General features: G+C 35.2%; 1 protein-coding gene across 12 annotated transcripts in view; it reads right to left on the reverse strand.

Moving 5' to 3' along the window:
- Positions 1 to 20,850, reverse strand: part of ADGRB3 (adhesion G protein-coupled receptor B3) — a 445,420-nt gene that overhangs the window by 216,043 nt on the left and 208,527 nt on the right. For all 12 annotated transcript variants that reach the window (XM_063152986.1, XM_063152987.1, XM_063152982.1 and 9 more), the window contains 3 exons: positions 10,822 to 11,016; positions 5,355 to 5,423; positions 808 to 916 (listed from right to left, as the gene is read on the reverse strand). In XM_063152986.1, the coding sequence (XP_063009056.1) occupies positions 808 to 916; positions 5,355 to 5,423; positions 10,822 to 11,016 (373 nt within the window). The remainder of the gene's footprint in view (positions 1 to 807; positions 917 to 5,354; positions 5,424 to 10,821; positions 11,017 to 20,850) is intronic.

The raw sequence follows: 20,850 nt of genomic DNA on the forward strand, positions 1-20,850 counted from the left end.
TTTCCTGGCACTATAAAAATGCAGCTACAGCAAGTAAATTGAATAAAAAAGCTACTAAAAAAAGACAAAATGATTAGAGAATAGCTTTTCAAACAGATTTTTAAGTTTAATTAAAAAAAAAAATGCTTTCATTCCAGCTCATTTATAAGTACTAATAAATGTAATTGAGTTGCCAGGTATTTTTATATTTGATGTTTGTTATTATATGACTATAACCTGGCAACTCTCCAGTGGCAAAAACAAAGTTTGAAAAATAAATCTAAATAAAATTTTGAAACTTTTACACATAGAAAAACTAACATAATAACAAATTCTATACTTTAATTATTTTGGCAACTAATGTATGTTTTTTAAATTATTGTTTGTCTATATTGATTATTATCACACCATAACATTTGCAAAGACGTTTTTTGGGGAAAATGGAATATTAAAAGACAATGTCAACAAAATAAACACTTCTCACGCTATAACCTATATGAATTTTAACTCAATTAGCACAATTTCACAAATTAGCATTTGAAACACTACATGTCCTGGAAACACTCTAAAATCTACCTACAGCTCATAGTATTCTGAGTATTCTGAGTATTTTCTTAATTTTGATTCTAAAACTTTGCATTAGATTTTGAGATGTAATTATGAAGAAATACAACATGTAAGCCATTCTGCATGTGCTAAACCAGAGAGGGGATAAACAAGCAACACATAATCTGGAATGTGATAGAAGCAGCAACTCTATAGTACATACTTGGAACTTCTGATTTTCAATAGGTCATAAATTTGATAGAAGAAATTTCTATTTCTTACCTACATTTCCAGTCATTAGGTATGAATTCTGAAAGTCCATCATTCCCATTCCAACAATGTGTATAAAATCTTCAATCACCTGCATTAACTCCACTGAACCTGGATAGATCTAACAAAGGAAGGTCAGACATGACATTTACTATAATACAAAATGTCCTCAGCTGCAAATTCAAATAAAATCTAAATGCCATCAAAAGCAAATTGAGAAGTAACAGTTGCACAGATATAACAGTCTGTTTATATCCTCATATAAACAGACACTACTTCCCATAAAGTTACGTGAAATCAACTGTGCACTGGAACTGTGGAAAATGTTTCCGCTAAGTCACTGCCCTTCTCAGAAACTTAGTGGCCATTACTTTCATTAATGGTTAAAGCATTTCATATTACAGAACAACTCTAATTAAAATATTCTTCCTTCCTCTGAAGATATCTTCAGTAACTTCAGAACTATTGATACAAACAGTAATGCAAATCTTACTGTGGCCTTGCCAGTATGACAACCTTTGTTGCATTAGTCAACATGCAAGTAAGTTAAATTTTTACTGGTACTATTATTTCCATTGCTGATATGGAGTAGTAGAATCATAGAATATTGGAGGTTAGAAGGGGCCAGTGGAAATCATCTAGCTCAAGCCTCTGTGGAAAGCAAGATCAGCTCTAGCAAGTTGCCCAGGAACTCACACAGCTGGATTCTGAATGTCTCCAGGAAGATGACCCCAGTGCTTATCTGCACAACATGTTCTAGCATTCAATCACTCCCACTCCCACCTTTTCTTATACATGAATGGCATTTTCTGTATTTTAGTTTTTGTGCCTTGTTTTTTATTCTGTCAACGGACACCATTGAGACTTGGCTCAGTCTTCTTTACTCTTTTCGCTTTCAGGAACTTTTTATATTGTCATGTTTTCAAACAAGAGAGTATCAGCTATTTCAGCCAATCCTTGCATACCTAATGTTCTACTCCCCTAAACAACTTCATGGTATTTTTCTGGGCTCATGCCATTACTTTGTGTCTTGTACTGAGGAGCCCAGAACTGTACAGAGTAAACTAAAATAAATTGCAGTAGCCTTAGCATTGCTAATGTAGCCTCTCAATTTGGCTTTTAAAATTATAAAACCACATTTTCAAAAAATAAAATTTATTTGCAAAGCTGAAAGCTTTTAAAATGTTTAATAATTTTTAAAGCTTAAAACATTTTAAAATATTAAACATTTTCTTTAATATTTAACAATAATACAATAACAATTCATCAACAAAACAGCATTAGAGATATAACAGTTATTAATAAGACTAAAAGTTCTGTTCATATCACACACATAAAAAAAAAAAATTGGTTTTTATTGCCTGTTATGAACAAGACAATTTTCAGTAGCAGAGTGTCTTGCAATGGAAAAAATAACAGATGACCTATTCATGGTGGGTTTTTCTTCATATCAGTGAAATGTTCAAATTTCACTTTATAAGCAATATTCAACCCATTCTTTCCACTACTGGGACTGCAGACTCTAAAAAAGCCCTAATGAGACTATAAATTCCAGCATGCTGCTCTCCATCTTCATCTTGCTCTATCTAGGTCCACAGTTATTAGGTTCAGAATAGCGAATTTTTTGCTTTGTTTCCTGCATGGATCTGTTAATAAAAGGTAGGGCAGTAATACTGTTTTGAAAGAGAATTTGTTGTGATAATTATGACGCTAACAGGTTGCAAATGCTGCTTCAGGTGATAGACTTAATGTCCATCTTCTTAAGGATGAATTACTGAGATCATAAGTGTGGGTTTTGCATCCATCTCATGCAAAGAACACATACTCACAGATTATGTACTAAGGAAAAATGTCAGATTTTTTAAACCCTTGTTCTTGCATATAAAATTGTATAGTAATTAACTGTTGAGCACTCAGTTGAGCAGGTATTCCGGGTTTTTCTGAAGTACCGAAGTACTGGTTAATCAATAGGATGCTGGCAGATCTTGATGAAGAATATGCAGAACAGCTCCCATGTTTTGAAACTCCAGTATAGATTTACACATTGTGGATTGAAATGGCTTGTGAGCAGTGCTTTACATCAGCTCTTAAAAAAAGGCAAGTATTAAAGTGAGTGCTCCTTATCTGTATGGTATATAACCTGTAATTAATGGTTATTAACTGTTGGCATTTCAGCTAGAAAAACAGATGTGTTGAGGCATTGCAGCTGTATACTTGATTGAAAGTCAGCAATTTGCTGACAGTGAGTAAGATTTTCTTTCCAGCAAAGAATCTAGAAAACAGGCTAAGAGATCTATGCTAACAGTAGCTGTGGAGTTTAAGAAAACTGTGCAAGCTGGCAAAAAGGTTGGTCAGACTGCACCTAGGTTTGCAATGTTTTATTACAGAAAATTAAGCTGAGTGGCTGAATCAGAAACAGAATCACCTTCATTCATTAGTGCCTGCTCACTCCTCCAAGCTGTTATGAAGAGCTATTTGCTTCCAAGGTTACTTTGAGTCTGCTTATGTAACTGCAGAAGAACAGCAATAAGACTAGGGGTATTGGGGGGTTCATATCTCAGTGGTCTAAAATTTAGTGAAGCCTCTAGCTTTGCAACCAGGAACCTATGGCCCCAATAATCCTGGATTCAGCTCATCTTGGTTCATTTGGGTTTCTGCTGTATCTAGATCTGTGAGACAATGATTTACCAGGCAGAGGGAAGGAGGAAAAGTAGAAACAACTTGTTCCCTCTCTGTTTTTCAACATTGCTCCTTCTACAAGCAGCAGTGAAAAGAGGGAACTGGAGATTTACTGTTGCCTCTTTGTCTCCACATTCTCAGAATTTCCTCCTAAGCGCTGTCATCCCCAAATCTCCAGTGTCAGATGGCTGACATGGCATGGGTAAGCAGGCAAGATGGAGGTAGACGACAAGGTCAATATCATAGGAGTGGTATCATGTCTGCTTATTAGTAGGGCTCAAATAATAGCTCAATATTGGTCTCCTTATCTTGGTGTTGTTTATGGAAACCGCCCACATGTATGTGATTTTGCTGCTTCCATCCATCACTGCTAAAGAAAATGACACACTTAGTCTATTTTTGTATCTGGCTCTTCTACAGAGGAACAGAAAAACAGGAAAAGAAAAAATATGATTCCCAGCTGAATTGTACTGGGTCAGCTGCAGTGTCATGTGCCTACTGCAAGGTTTGAATTAGTAGTGAACAAACTTGAACTTCCCTTTCTCAGTGATATCATAAATGTGAACTTACAGAACTGAGGGTAAATAGCTTCAATGATCTTTAAGTACCTTGTGATTTATTAGGAATGACACAAAAAGTGAACAAAGTTCAAGTATCTATAGAATACAGTCACAATGACTACACAAGAGTAGAGCACAGATCTATGTAAGGTATTTTCATGCCTTTGACAGTAGCAAAAAGCTGATATCTAAGGAAGAGTATAAGGGGACAGGAATATTGTGATACTAGCTTGGAAAGTCTTGCCCAGCTTTTTTTGCCAAAAGACTGCCTTATGGTTTTTCTTCAATAATTTGCCTATTTACCTTTTTAACTTGTGTCCTTTCAGTTGTAAGAAGTCCTGCAAGGTAGCCTTCTACAGAATAAGTATGTCCTGTATTCATTCTGAATCTGCCACTATTTTGACATCCTTTAGTTATTTCACAAGAAGCACAAATGAGTAGATTAAGTACTCCTGCAGCACATCATCCAAACCACTCCTGCTTTTAAAAGCTCCTATTGCAAATAAGTGCACTTGAATCTTCCATTCTGAAGTATCTTGTTTTATTTAATCCTTCTCCATAAAAAATGTTTCCCTGCCTTTGAGCATCCCCACAAATTTTCCTCTTTACATAACTATGTTCATCCCCATTGCCAGTGTTATTTGTACCTGAATACACCTGACAGTATTATGGTCATGTTCAAGAACACAAATCTTAACATTGTCCAGTAACTTCTTGGTATAAGAAGTTCCCATGCAGGAAATATAGGAAATTCTTGTATGCAAGAAAAAAAAAAAGGGTGGGGGGGGCTATTTGAATTTTAGCTCTTTTATCATACATTCATGATTTTTGCTAGACTTTCATATTTTATAAAAATTTCTAGACCAGAAACTTTTCAGTCCTGAGGATGACAACTTTTCTTCTAAATACAACCTTATATGACAGGTCACCTGTTTGCATTTCTGTAAGTTGTTTAGAGGTGTTGCATGAGGTCTCTGGGTGGGGTCTGATGTGTTGTGTTTGACAAAAGCAGCATTGCAGCTAGCCCTCAGTAGCATTTTTCAGCTTTTGTATGTACTTCATTACAATGTCCAAAGCAAAGACATAGTGAATAATCATATGGAATGTTAATAAAAATCTATTTTTATCAAGAGAAGCAGCTTATATTCTAAATATAATTTCAATATAAGAAATTAGCTGGTGGGTCCTGAATTGCTCCTTTTTGAAAAGCACCAATTTTCCCCCCAAATATTCTATCACTTAGGATTTTCTTTCAACTACAGCAGGGTGCATCTTTAGCCTGATTTCTGAAAACATATATTAAATTTTGTCAAATCTTACCTGTTGCGCATCTTCCCACTTCTCTTTGTTTTCTTCATCTAATAGATTACTTATGATTTGAAAGAAGTTCTGAAAAATCAAGTAAATGAATGACTAAGTAAAATGATTTGAAAGATATGAACGACCACATCCTTAATCTAACATTAAGAAGGCTTTCCTTTCCCTATTACAGATAGAGTTTTGCAACCTATTTTCTGTCAGTAGAAGAGATGATGTGACAAAATAACACATTTGATAAGAGGGCACATATTTTTTGGTAAATTTTTAATTCTTGTGTATATAATCATGTTCCATAGTACCACTTCTTATGAAACAAGAACCATTTTAAACTTGCTAAACTTTTAAATGTGATGGTATTCTATTCACAAATTGCTCTCATTCCAGAAACTAGACAACTATAGATTTTGCAAAAAACCAAAGTACATTTAAGAAGCACCAGTCTCCAGCCTTTAGTTTCTATTCAAAATGAGAAAATGATCCTTAATAACCATATATAGGGCATTCAATGACATTTCAATGACATTTCAATGGTCAATACAGTTTCAAATCAGATGCTTCTTACTTCTATGTGTCACACTTGTCTCTATCCTTTTAGGAATTTCAACTTAAAAGGAATAAGCAGTTTCTGTTTCTTTGACCTTAAGCTGTTAACTCCTTTTTCTGATTCTCCTATTCATTTAAGGGGAAAAATGCAGAACAGTTAGATACAAATTATACATTTAAAAAAATCACTTTTCTCCAAATGTTTGTGGAGATATCTCCTTTCTAATTTTGTCTGCTCTCTCTAGCAATTTGTATTCCCAACTTCTTCATCCCTAAAAGCTAAGAATTTGTGCAGTCTGTTCTCATCTCTGTATCACATTTTGTGCAGAATGTCAATTTTGTCTACAGCCTGCCAATTATAATTTTTCTGTTCCTTCATAAAAGATACATGTAGTTTCCAGTAACCTTAACTGAAGAGTGCAATTAAGTTCCCCACAATTTCGAAAAACTTTACCTGGAATACCAACAATGTGACCTTGCTGGAACTCAGATTACTGGTCACTACCTCACCTGCACTTACTTTTTACGCATTTTGGGGAATAAACAGGACCTAAATAAGGTTTAAGTAAGAAGCAACTTTAACTCAGTATTAATGAAATTACAAAGGATTCAACTGCACAATGACTAAAACCAGAAAGGAAAAACTTCTAACATTAGTCTGTGATGGGTATGCTTGAAAAAACATTTCAAACGAGAGATATCACCAACATTTTAGGTGTCTCACAACTATATAAGTAAAACATTTTAGAATGCAAAATTGAAGAAAATTTGTGAAAAAGTTTTTATAATAACATTTTACCAGTCTAACCTGGTCCCAATACTAAAGACCTGACAAGCAAGAGGATCTATCTTTGCCTAACCATTAGGAAGTTAACAATGCTAACTATAAAATTCACATGGATGAAAATTTCTTTAACTTGACCAAATTTACTCTAGAGGTGACCGTGATTTTGCTGAATTTGGACAAAATAATCCTGTTCATTAATGACACTACAACTCTTCTCTCACAGAGGTCACTAGCAAAATATCCACAAGTTTCACTAACACATAAACTTCATGAAAAGAAACAAAATGATTCAGCAAGCTCCTATGAAAATTTAAGTGAGCATTTGGACAAGATGGGAATTAATGGTAGGACATAAAAGAAAAATGTTTTCATTATTTGATCCAATTTACAGCAATACTAAAGAATTTCCAGTCAAGTTAAGAATAAGAAGAATAGATATAGTTACATACTGCTTATATACCTGGAATACATTTAATCCCTTTCAGACATTCCATAACAAAATAAAGCACAATGCAAGGAGCTCCATTTGGTATTTGTGACAAAGGAATTGCCTGTTTAACCAGGTTGGCAAATCACAATTCTGTAAATTCAACTTCAACTATGAAAAATGTACATCTTCACTGGTCCCCCAAGTAAAATAAATTGTATTGGTCAAAGCATGCCAGTTTCATGGCACTGCAATCACACCTACTGTGGGGGATTGTAATTTGGTGAAGACTTCTACTAGGTAGAGTCAGCCTTATGAAAGATTTTGCCTGAAAGAAAACACTTTTCCAAACATGGTAGTTCTCAACTCTTCCAGTGTAATGCTGTAGAAATGCAGTGGATGGAAATTTTAAGTTTAACTTATTAGGGCATTGGTAGCAGTCTAGCAGCAGCTGCATGGAGCTCAGTGTGGGACAATTTATCATACTAGAGAGTTTTTCTGAAGGAAGTTTTGCCTTACATTGCAGACACTGATTCCCCTGCAGTCTAAGCCTTAATTGCAAAAGTATCCATTCTGTCTAACGAGTGCATGAAGAGCACTCAGGAGTTTAAAATATTTCTTGCAGATATACTACATGGCTTTTCTAATAATATTATATATTAGTTGATGTTTATATTTATTTTAGTTACAGAAAGCTTTAAAATTACCAATAATTGACAGAAATATATGTGGAAAAGTTTATAAATAATGCTAGACTCAAACAAAAAAAAAAGATGAGCAATAAATTGCCTAATATATATTTTTGTACTTGCCAAAAAAGTATAAATTAGGTGTATGAAATTAGTAATACAAATATATTTCTTCTTGGGATCTTTTTTCTCTATTTCTAATCTTGGTTGGTGCCATATTTATGGTAGCACTGGAGGGTGAGATGTGTGCAGGTTTTTCAGTCCAAGTGATTTTTCAAAGCAATGCCACTGCTTTGTGAATTAAACGGAGATGAGCAAATGGATTTCCTGCTTCAATAATGAATAGATATGAGATGCATTTAAAAAATGCATATCAGGGGAAGAAGGGTTAAAAAGTCTTTGTCCTACTTTGACTACTCTCTGGTTTATTGCATTAATCATGAAAGAAACAGCATTGTCCTTTAGTAAAATGATTGACAGGTGTGAAGGCTAAATTTTAGAAGCATTATGGATGTGATCTGAGGGAATTACTGCAGTAAACACTGGACCTCCCTGTAGAATCAAGTTTCTTTCTTTCATAGGCAGGCTTGCATAATACTGAACTAGTCACTATAGAAAATGTTGGGACAGCCAGAACCAAATTTTGAAGTCCTTTATTTTTGCCCTTTTATTTTTGATGGTCATGCCAGTTAGAGCTGGGAATGAACAACAACATTTTCCTAATTTAATTTCCTTCCTTTCAATTTTTTCTACTGTAATACAATGGATGTAGTTCTCTGTTCCAGTCCAAATTCTTTGACCCTCTCTGCAGGCATAAAGCTGTCAGAAATCCTTTTATACAGTTAGAGAATTCCTCCCTAGGAGGAATTAATGGATAGCCTTAAGTCACCTCCACTTTTGGACTTCAGCATAGTGAATGTGTGTGTGGGAGGGGGAAGGTGGAGGAAAAAAGTATTGGACAATCCTGTTAAACCCTGACTCACGGCAATAGTCCCTATGGCTAATATAAAAGGGATTAGACTGCTCTAACTTCTTTGGAGAGAAACCTTTTTTCCTGTTGGTTGATGCATCAGGGGATTGTAGAACTTGCTTTGCCGTTCTGTCCTGAAATGCAGTTACTTTCCTGCCATCCTGTCCTTAGAAGGAAGTTCAAGCACTTTTAGACCAGTTCTGGATAATATTTCAAAACATTGCTTTCATTTTCTTATTTAAAATTTGTATTTTCTTCCTGCTAGAATCATTCTCACCTAAGTGCAGCGACCATCTCATAGCCTCAGTGTACCTGCAGAGGGTATTTTAAAGAATTCCTATATTACATGAAACATCTTGCTTATAGAAGAATTGAATGACTTGTCTTGCAATAATTTCTGCTACTGCACTGATATTCTCAGTCACTGATGCAAGACACTTTCTTGTTCAACTGCGTCATAAATGGTTATTTTTGTTCCTGACATTGTATGTTCAAGTATGCATAGATATTGTTGCAAAAAACAGTTAAAAGATGCAAAATAAAAGGAGTCGTAATAAATAACTTGGCACTAAATATGCATACCTTAAAAACTTTATTTTGCTCTTGGAAATGTCTGCCTAAACAAGAGGCATTTTCAATGCAGCACATCAGGCAGCAAGCACCTTCATTTTTGAGAATTAGCTGGAAATTTTAAAATTTTATCTCACTTTTCTGTTCATTCATTTTGTTATGGAGTCTCTGAATTACAAATCTTGCACTATTCATGAATATTAATACTGAATATAAAATAGATATTGTAGTCATTTGAAGGACCATCTAGATGGATGGAGTGTATAAGAAACAAATATATTCAGACATATATACTTTTTTTTTCTCAGTCATAATTCAAGTGTTGTTTTTGCATGGATCTTAAAAAAAGCCTGTTGTCCGTAATTCATCATAACCTACTTTTCCAACATCACACAAAGTGATAAATTATGGCTTTTAGGGATTTTAAACCTCACACATGCATTTCTGATAATTTCTTAAAAACCAAAATACATCAAATAAGAAATTCTACTCTATCTAGTTAAAATACAGAATGGAATTAGAACATCACACAGAGCTTCTACATAAAGAAGACTTTTCATGCAATTTTAATTTTTACCTTTTTGTAACTCACTTTGATGATGAGCTAGGAAGTATGAAAGTATGTCCTAATGAAAATAAAAAATAAATACAATACTCCAGAGTATGGTAGAATATGACATATGTTTACATATGGAAAAATCCATGTTTCTCAGAAATTTCTGCATTAATAACTTCATTTGTAATTTATGAATGATCATTAATCTCTCTTTTTCATAAATATTATACACATCTGCCTTCTTAGTATTCTTTGTCAGTAGTCTACAATCTTTGAAAACTGTCTAAAATTTTCAGATATAAGATGAAACCAATATCTTTATCCAGAAGTTCTAAGTAAGAGTTGTCCAGTCCATTATGTAGAAATAATTATATTTGTTTTACATCTAACAGCATTTTATTTGTCCTCTTGCACAAGAAGACTTAATCTAACATGTAAAATAGAAAATTTATATAAAATGCCCTATCCATCATTTCTGTGCACTTTTAATAAGCTTCATTTATCTGAAATGAAGAACCAATGCCAGAATTACATAACAATGTGGTTGGATTTTGAACTGAAATGAACTAGTTTAGAACTGAAATGAACTGGGACAAAGAACACTAGCAAAATGCATAGTGCCAAAAATTACCAACACCACCTATCAGTCAACCAAACCTTGATAGACAAAGATCCTGAAATGCTACAAATAAAGCATTTACATTTTTCACCTGCTGCATTGGTTTGGATATTTGTCTTATTAAACGTAGCTGAATCTTCTTCCAATTTTACACTTGGATCTTAGTTTTATGTGAAGAATGCTTATGTCTATCATGTGGAAGACTTTTGTTTCCTCTGTGGGCAAACCAGTTGCCGTGCAGTACACTGCAATATACAGACATAAACTCCATCAACTGAAACATTACCTTTACAATGTTTCTCTTACCTGCACCCCATCAGATGCAGGGATATAACTTGCTCTTTTAAATGTGTCTGTAACATTTCTGAGAATTTCCACAGAAATTAGAAGGTCCCCAGCATAAAAATTTTTCCTCTGCGTTAAATCCAATAGTGTCTTGGTTACTTGGGACATGCCATCACCAGCCAACATCCTCTGACCCTTGGCAAGATGCTCTTTAATCTGTACCAAAAGAAAAAAAAAAAACCTATTATCAGAACCTACTTTACTGAGAAAAATGTATGATAAATTCTAAACACAGTCAAAACATTACATGTTAAAACCAGTTTAAAAAAAAAAGTCCCATTAAAGATAAGCCAAAGTAGTAGTCTACAGGGATAGAAATATTATTTTTATCAGAGCATCATTGATTTTATACCAAAAGCTTCTGAATTTGTTGTGGTTCACACATTTGCTTCTTGAAACTCCATGGGCTGGACTGCAGCTTTAATTTGTCGTTATGACACAGCAAGGTACTGCCCTTCCTCAGAGGAACACCTGTACAACCACAGCTGCCCCTCATTTAACAACTGAGACCTCTGAAAGGAATAAATGCTAAGGCAGTACTTGTTATAATCTGATTTACTATAGGAGAGCAGACCTTTCACCTCTGCCAGCCCAGCTTGGCTAGTCAGTGCAAGAGAGGTGGTTTAGTTGGCAGCTGGTTATGGTGCTCCCTTCTGTAGCAGTAGCACAAAGGTGTTAACTTGGAACAATCCCGTTTGCTTTTTCCAAGAAATGCAAGTTTATTTATTAATAGCTCCTGTGTATCGGCCAAAAGAGCATACTTTAGCAGTAGCTCTCCCAGCAGATGTGTTCAGGACTAGTGATCCAAAACAAATATGCTAGAAGTACCCTCCTGATTAGAACCTGAACTTGTGGATCTGGTTAATTCTAAAAGCTGACTCAGCATCCCAGGAAGATGCATAGAGTATCACAAAGACAGGACAAGGCCAGACAAGGCTAAAAGAAAGAGCACATGGATTAAACAACCTATTTTTAAATATACCTTATATTTTAAGCATAAAAGCACAAGTTCTTCTCAATTGAAAACTAGAATATCATAGAATCATAAAATATCCTGAATTTGAAGGTTTTTAGATAAAGAAAATTAGCCAAGACAGACCTTATTCTAAGCAGGAGGGCTGAAAATACTGTGAAACTGGCAAAAAAAAATGTTGTCATGATCTTTAAAAATGTATCTTCAATTGCTTTTTAACTTTCCTTATTACTGACATACAGAGGGAAAAATTACTAATGCAACATATAGTTGAACTAGACGATATTGCAAGTCTCTTCCAGCCTTGATGATTCTGTGATAACAGGGTGGTGATGTAGAAGGAAAAATGTAAAAATACTTGTTGCCACTTCCAGATCTCCCCAGACACTTTGTGTCAATATGCAGGCCTTCATTATAAAAAAATAATGCATAGAGAAACACTATGTAATAAAACTGTTCAAAAGGGTTCAAAACAACTCCCATGAAAGCAACTTAAAAAACACAATCATCCTCTGACATACTAATTCTAAGCAGGGTGGGGTTTTTTTCATGCTGTTGGTTCATATTTTGGTTACATTCTCAACCAGTCATCAGATAAACTAGATACATGTCACACAGCTGGGGCTGGGCAAAGTGGCTGTCTCATGATTGCTCCATGGAGGAAGCTCTTAAATAATCTTTAAGAGCAGCTGAGGATTTTTATGGACCACCAGTGCCTCGAAAAAATCCTAGAAATACTGAAGACCTGGGAGAATACTTGCCTGCTGCATCATGGACAGGGAGTGAATCTATACAATAGCATGAGTACAGAGAAAGAAATATAATAGTATTATTAATATTTAGAAAAAAAATCAGTGATAACTGATTGGTTTGTTCGGTTGGTTGCATTTTTTAAACAAATATTTCAGCAGAAATACCTCCCTTAGTCTTCAGAATCCTGCAATATGTAATCAGGCAAGAAGCTTGCTTGGAGAAATAATTTCATGCAGTTTCTATTCCTTTTAGAATATTTTGGACATAATTGTGTAGGAAAATAATACTGAATAAAAAGGTGAGAGAATTTAGGAAGGAAATTAATTTCAGTAAATTCAAGAATCTGATATCGTACATATAAAATTATGAACTACATTCTTGAGAACAAGTAAAAGCAAACATGAACTTGATTTGTGCATTTTTGCTGACAAAATTTTCTTGTGAAATGTTGCCATTTGTCTCATCTGCTCACACATTGTGTCTCAGTAGCAAGTGAAAAGAGCATCAGCCAGCACAGCAACACTGAAGAGTAGAACTTTTTCTGTAACTCATACACCTGTTCCTTGCACCAGAACATATTTCCAGATTTTGAGGATTAACAATACTGAATGTACCTTTAGTCAAGCCCAAAAGACATAAAAGACAGTCCATAGAGCTGAACTCCCAAATCTAACGTGTGCCTCAGAATGTACTGTGGGAAAGGCATCACACAACTTTAAGGCATGGTTTAAGAGAGAAAAAAGATGTTCTTTTAGTATCAGTAATAACAGCAATTGATCAGTCCACATAAAAACTGCTGTGCTGTTACATCTGTATAAACACCGGTAGGAAGACTGTTGAACTATTCAGCAAGTTATTTGTGGTGCATTATTTTATTTCCTTCTGCTTCATCTGTATGTTCACCTCCCATTTGTTTTTCCCTGCTCCTGCAGGACTTTAAATTTGCATTTTAAAGATGCCAGGGGCTAAGTTGTTGATGGTTTTGGGACATACAAAGCCTGCAGAAGTCTTGGCCTCAGCTGCTTTTGGAATGCAAATAATAAATTGAAATTATCTTACTTTTGAAAAGTTTCAATACTTTCAAACAAGTAAGGCTATGGGTTTTTTGCAGATCTTGAGGAGCAGAAGCGGGAGCTGTAGTATGGCCTTTGGTGCTTTCAGGAAGACATTTTGGTTGCTCTTTGGATCCAATGATAAAGGTCTAGCAAGTGCCCACAATGTCACAGGACTAAGTTATTACACTTGCTTCAAAAGCAGCCAGGGTGAAGTTGTTTCAAGTATATCAGAATTTACAGGCTCTTAAAAACTACAGCTTAGCCTGGAACTCTTTTTTTTGCTAAATGACATACCCAGAAAGCTTGATTTCCCAGCTCAAGGATCCTTTCTCCCTCATACACACTCCTCATACACAGCTCCAAGAGCACCTTTCTTTTCATCCCCTCATACTCCAACATGGAAGTCCTTTTCCCCAATCCCTAGCTACCTCTGCAGACCCACACTGCTTCAACTTACACTAGCAGCATACCCTTACAAACAGCACAGCAGAACAGAATGTTGTAATGTGTTTAGCTAAGAAAAGTGGTGAAAATTAAGAGTTAAGAGAATTTTTTTCTAAGACCAGCAAGCAATGTGCAGGGAAAAATTAACAGCCTCCTTATTATCTGTTTGTTATGTAATGTATTTTCTTGTTGTAAGACAGCTTACAACTCCTAAACACAACTTTAAAATCACAGGCCATTCAATCAGTTGATGTAAACTGACACAATACCATTAAAGCCACTGAAGATGTTCAGATTAGTATAAGTCAAAGGCAGTGAAATATTGCACAGCTATCACAATAATCTTTCTGTATGAAAATACAGAATATTCTCATCAGTAGTTAGTACAACATCTTTCTCACCATACTGTTTATTTTCTGTGCTATGGTCACTGTGATATTATGCACTGCCCAAGAAATCTATTTTGGTCACCACTCCAGGCCCTGTGTGAAGGTCATTTTTTAGTGGTCCTACAGGCAGGCTCATTAAAAATAAAGTTTATGAGCTGAGAGATAGTGAAATGAAGCAGCTGTTAAGCTGACACTTCAGTTGTCAGCCCAGCCACTATCAGCCTGCACTGTGTGGCTGCATACTTGAAAAATTACTGAAATGTTTAACTGGACTTTGACTCAGGGTCCAGCTGCCTTTTTGCCCCGATTTAGCAGAAAGTATGATATAATAGAAATGCCTCTCTACAAAGTCAGATCTCCTAGGCTGTTGGCATTGGAGTACAATTTATTACTGCATAGTAATTACTGCGGACTTAACAGCTAGATGTTGTTTAAAAGGACAGAAAACAATGAACCCTCAAGAAATGTATAAAAGACTGAAAAGAATTATTAATTTGAAGAGTAACTACACCATCAACCATTTTTCATAATTTTTTAAGATGATGTTGGATTCATGGCCAGGTATTACTGATGATGTCATTGATACATTTTAAGGTAGGGGGAACTATAAGAACCCAAATTAGTAAGCCCTAAAAAGAAGTGAGAAACGATCATTTGAAATAAAAATATAACCTGAAATTGCTCATAATCTGCAAACCACTTTGCTTTTGAACTTCAGAACTCAAGACTAATATTTTGTAAAATATACTGCTCTTTAGATATAGAAATGGTAAGAATATTCACACCACACCTGTAATGTGATGTCATTGTAAGAAAGTTGTTCATATTTTCAAAATCTTCATTAGTCAATAGACAGTCCTTTAACTCCTTTGGCACAGAACTTTATTTTCCCTCAATACAATAAATTATTTACAATCTGTTTGTCTATTTTCAGGCTGTTTCAGTGTTTGAGAATACAATTTCATCCATCTTTTAAAAGAAACAGAGTAAGTCTAAAGATAGAGCTATGCATCTTCAGGTATGCATTCAAATATTTATAACCGAATGTCATGCAAGAGATGTTTTCTATATATTCAGTATTTTATGAAGGAAGTGCCTCAAGCAATACAAAGTAATTTTCCACTTTTTCATCAGTGAAATTAGTTAGCAGTCTCAATTTCAGTCACAATAACACACTATTAAATAAACATTTTCTGCAAAGAAGAAGGCAATCATATATTCCCTTTGTGTGCAGCAGTAAAGGGAAAAAGTAATTTGTGTACATTATGTCAAGGAAGATTAAGGATATAAATTAAGGAAAACTTTACAACTGCAAAGGAAATGATGTACAGTTTACCTGAACACACTATGCAGATTTCCATACTGGAGGCCTTGATAAAAGCCAAGGAAAAAAAGCTGGAATAACACAAGTATAGCTGATTCTGATAGGACAGAAGCTTGGGCTGGATGGTCTCATGAATTTCCTTTCAGTTCTGTAACTCTGTAAAACATCCCTGCAAATGTTCTAAAACTAAAGCCTCCTATAATTTATCCTAACCAGAAAAGTCAAAGTTTAAGGGGTGCCCTGAAACTGAACTTCAGCCTTCCTGCATTCATACACTCATGGTGTGCAATATTCTGAACCAAGTTTTTGCAGAAACTGTGCATCAATCTGTGCCTCTGTGCACTCAGCTGAAACCACTACAACCTAATGCTTTAGGGAACTTATTTAAAATGTATATACATGGAAAAAAAACCTAGGATCACTTCATTATATTGAAACAGTCATGCCACTGTCATATACTTCCAAACATTTTTAAGCAAAATGTTCCCTAAAATAGGGATTTGGTTTTAGAGAAAAGAAGGTGGATTATTTACACAGAATCCTTTGCTGTCTTAAAAATTAATCTCAGGCAAATTGAATATCTGCACAGATGAAATTGCATGAGCTCTTCTGTATGTGATCAGGTTTATAGAAGAATCTTTGAAAAAAAAAGTCTAGTATGTGTGGAGGTCAAAAATGTTTTCAGAAAAATGTGAACAGCTCAGAGAAATGCTTCACTCTTTCTGTAACTTTTTTCCTCTGCTCTCTTTTACAAGAAGACTCCTACTATGCTGTTCAAAAGATTTTTTACCACTTTAGCCCATTACATAATTCCTTTTTTTAATCAACATCATCATCCTAATATTCATCATCATCAATATTGTCAATTCTAATCCTTGAGCTATAACCACTAAAGAGGTAAGAGAGAGAAAGTAATTACACATTTTCAGTATTTTGATTTGTGCATGGATCCAACAAAACATTTTAATAGATATTTTGTATAAATTAGACTGCTCTCAGTAGAATAACGAATGAGTCTCAGGATTAGGACTGAATAATAATTGAACAGATCACTTCTTTTCTTATACTCATTTTTATGTTTGTTGACCAAGGCTTGTATTATTATTTTATTAAGCACTGCTCTTAAATGTTCCAATTATCTGTGATTAAATCCTGCTCACGTTGGCATGTTGTGTGAGAGATCTTGTTGTTGTTACTGTTGTTTCTGTTTTTAACCAGAGGGCATGTCTTCAAGATTTGTGTTATCTATGTATAATGCAACCTGACAAGAGCAAGAGTGGAGAGGAAAAAGAGAATGACGACTCTGAGAGGGTTGTTTTCATTTTATGACAAACATAACATTGCTTGGGGTAAAGTCTCCTGGTTCTCCATAGTGACTGAATGGCTGAAGCTACAGGTCACAAAGGGATGTACTACAAATGAGCTGTCTTTCATTTTTTTATGCTACATGATCATCCTTGTAACTATATGTCTCTAAACCATAAAGCTCTGATAAATGCTTAAACTGAAATGCTTATTTGATTCTAACCAATTTTTGTACTTATATCATTTTGCTTCCATACAGTCATTTCCATGACACTCACTTTTATTTGCAAGAATAACCAAAAAGTTTTTTTCAAGGAAATTATCATTACTTGGGAGTCCTAATCTCTGCATGGGCATGCTGCATAAAGTCATGGGCAAGAGAAGAATCCTTTCACCCTCATGTACTTAAATAAACCATATTGGGAAAATGCAGCAAATGAAGTAGTGAACAAAAAGCAAGGGAATAATTGCAGGTGCAAGATGCTGTGACCATTTCTTTGTCTCCTGCTGCCAAGCCAAACTCTTGCAGTCATTTCACAGTCAGTGCCACCTTCAATTGGTGTGGAGGTTCCAGCAGTTCTGGTAGACTTAAAGGGAAATTTAGATGAAATCTTTCTTTACCAAGTTCTTAAATGGCTTTCTATTGTTTTACCTCTGGCCATACCTTAGTGAAGTTCATCTGTGGTTGCAGTGTTGGTTGGTTGGTTGGAATTATCAATGTGATCAGGGAACACTCAGTTGCTCACTACTGCAGAAGATGCAGCAGCAGCAGCAGCAGCAGCAGCAAACACAGGAGCACATTTCATTTAACACACTTATTAATCTTTGGTAAATGTGTATGTTCCAGATATGGAAAAAAATATTATGGACCCTGAAATGATAGTGGGGACTTTTCTTTTAAGAAATGGGATTGGTTGGCTATTAAAAATCAGATATTCAAAAGCAGAAAGGATGAAAAGGAACTCCTGCAGTTGAATTAAGTTATGATGCGCTTGTGCAGAAAAGTAGACAAATGTTTTCTCCTACTGTATAGTGTCTCTAAGACGGAGGTGCACGTATATGTTGAAAAGATCACAGAACCATAGAGTTATTTATTATTTAGAATTATTTAGGTTGGAAAGGACCTTTGATATCATTGAGTCCAACTGTTATTTCAGTACTAAACCATGTCACCAAGTGCAACATGTATATGTATTTTAAATACCTCCAGGGTTTGGAGGTTGCCAATCTTTCCCAGGAAAAACTTTTCCTAATATCTAGTCTGAAGTTTCCCTGGTGCAACTTGTGGTCATTTCCTCTTATCCTGTCACTCCTGTTGCCTAGGAGAAAAGACCTCTTTCCAGGCAGCTGTAGAGTGCCCTCACCATCAAGTTAACAGTGACTAGCTTTTTTTCCCTTAAGTTTTAATCTTCTTCTGTGTAAAACGGGAAAATGTTAGTGAGGCAGGAGAAAAGTGTTGCCTGCACAATCTCTTATCAGTTGCTCTCTGATGAGATAAAAGTTTGTCATCCTGCAGACAAGATAACAGAAATGACAAAACAGCTGCAAATTCTGACCTTACAAGGGAATCACGGAAAGGAAAGCAGATCATATACTGACACCCCTGCCTATGAAAATCTGTGAAGGTGAAGAGGAATAGCTGGCATATAACAATATGAGTATAGACTGAGGAAGAAGAAAAATGTTGTTTTTGAGGCATCTGCATTCAAATCTATAAAACTAAGCCTGGCTGCTTTGCTCCATGGCTATATAAAAAGAAATGAAGCACTAAACTAGCAAAAAAAAAAAGAGCTGTAAATTTTTTAGTAGGAAGCCTTTCATTCCTCAGAGTACAGCAGTCATTTCAGTGAGAAGTACATGGACAGGCTGGTACGCTGCCCTTGTAATACAATTTGGAAAAACAAAATCATCTCTAATGAGCTGCAGCTGAGCAAATCATCATTCACCTCAAAGCTCTTTTTATCAAATTATATTTTAGCCAAGCACTTGCAAAATTGTGAATAACACTGCTGTGGAAAAAGTTGAAACAAAATTATAGTATGAGCAGAAGCAGCAGAAATGCATTTTTATGGCTATATTATTAGTTTGGTATGTAAAGATTCACCTGCACAACTTCCCATGCTCCTTTGTAAGTGCTAATATTTTGACATCAATGTGGTAATTCATATGTAGATTTTTACTTCCTAACTCCCAAAAGTTAAGAGATATTTTACTTTTTTGACTTGCTGATAAAAAGCAGCCCATTTTGCATGAATGCATGTTATATTAGGTGTTATATCACCAAAAGTGGCACTGTGTTCTGGGACCCCCAACATAAGAAGGGCATAGACCTGTTGGAGTTAGTCCAGAGAAGGGCTACAGAAATGATCAGAGAGGTGGAGAACCAGTCCTATGAGGAATGGCTGAGAGAGTTGGGATTATTCAGCTGGAGAGAAGGCTCTAGAAAGATCTTATAGTAGTCTTCCAGTACCTTTGTACAAGAACATGTAGTGACAGGACAAGTGGGAACAACTTCAAACATTTCAAAGGGTAGATTTAGATTAGATATTAGGGAGAAATCCTTTACTGTGAATGTGGTGAGGCACTGGAACAAGTTGCCTGGAGAAGGTGTGGATCCCTTGTCCCTGGAGGTGTTCAAGGCCAGGTTGGATGGAGCTCTGAAGGACCTGATCTTCTGAAATGCGCTTTGCCTATGGCAGGGGGAATGAAACTAGATGTTTTTTAAGATCCTTTTCAACTGAAACCATCCTATGATTCTATTAAAGTACTACCTTATTTTTATCACAGAAACTAAATACAGAATTTCATGATCTAGGCATGAAAACTGTGCTACACAGGTTTATAAAAGGGTCTGTATTAGTAGAGATTTTCTGATACTGTTGGAGATGTCTTTCAGGAGCAAAGTTTCTTGATAACAGGTTTAGTCTTCATCATTATTTATGAGTGCAGTTCAAATCTCTTCCAAACTAGACCATGCAAAAGACATGTAGAGGAAAAATCACTTTAGGCAGAAGGACTATTTCAGTGTGTGGTAAGAGAATAATACATTACTAATACTTTTTTAAGCCAATGCCTTACAAAATTATCTTTTTTTTTTGTTTTGTGTTTTGTAATCCAATAAATCCTATTGCTTAGTTTGAGTGCATAACAGAGGAGAAAAAAGAAATAACCTGTGTATTCAAGTATTTCCTCAATTTTCACAAAATCAATTTCTAAAGCTCCATGGTAAGATTTTATGTATTAATGGTTTTTATTAAAAATGGTCAGAAAAGCTTAAGTATTCAATTCCTAGAAAGCTCATAAAATGTGAAATCTCATTGCTCTTCCACACCTAACTATTTTAATCTCATTTTAATTTTTTTCATTAGTCCTCCTTCAAGTATTTTCTTTCCTGTTTTTAGATTTTGGACAGTTGGGGATGAATTGAGTGGATTCTTGTTTATTTAGTTTAGTTTAGTATCGTTTTGTTTATTTTGCTGTGCTTTTCTCTAATTTCGGTGGCTATTACCCACACACTGTATTAAGAACACATGAATTCTTTATTTATGCTTCTTGGAAGAATGATAATGTAGACTATTCCTAATTCTGAGGTCTTGCTTCTTAGTATTACTGCTTGCACCATACCAAATTTGGTAGGCTTCTAGAGCGTATGAAAGCAAAAAGTACTCTTATTTGAGGCATTTAGGTATTTTTTTTCTCTTGGGTACCATCTGAAGTAGGCCTGTGGGGTCCTAGTCACTGATTCTA

This window comes from Melospiza melodia, chromosome 3, assembly GCF_035770615.1.
Source record: "Melospiza melodia melodia isolate bMelMel2 chromosome 3, bMelMel2.pri, whole genome shotgun sequence".
Taxonomy (NCBI): domain Eukaryota; kingdom Metazoa; phylum Chordata; class Aves; order Passeriformes; family Passerellidae; genus Melospiza; species Melospiza melodia.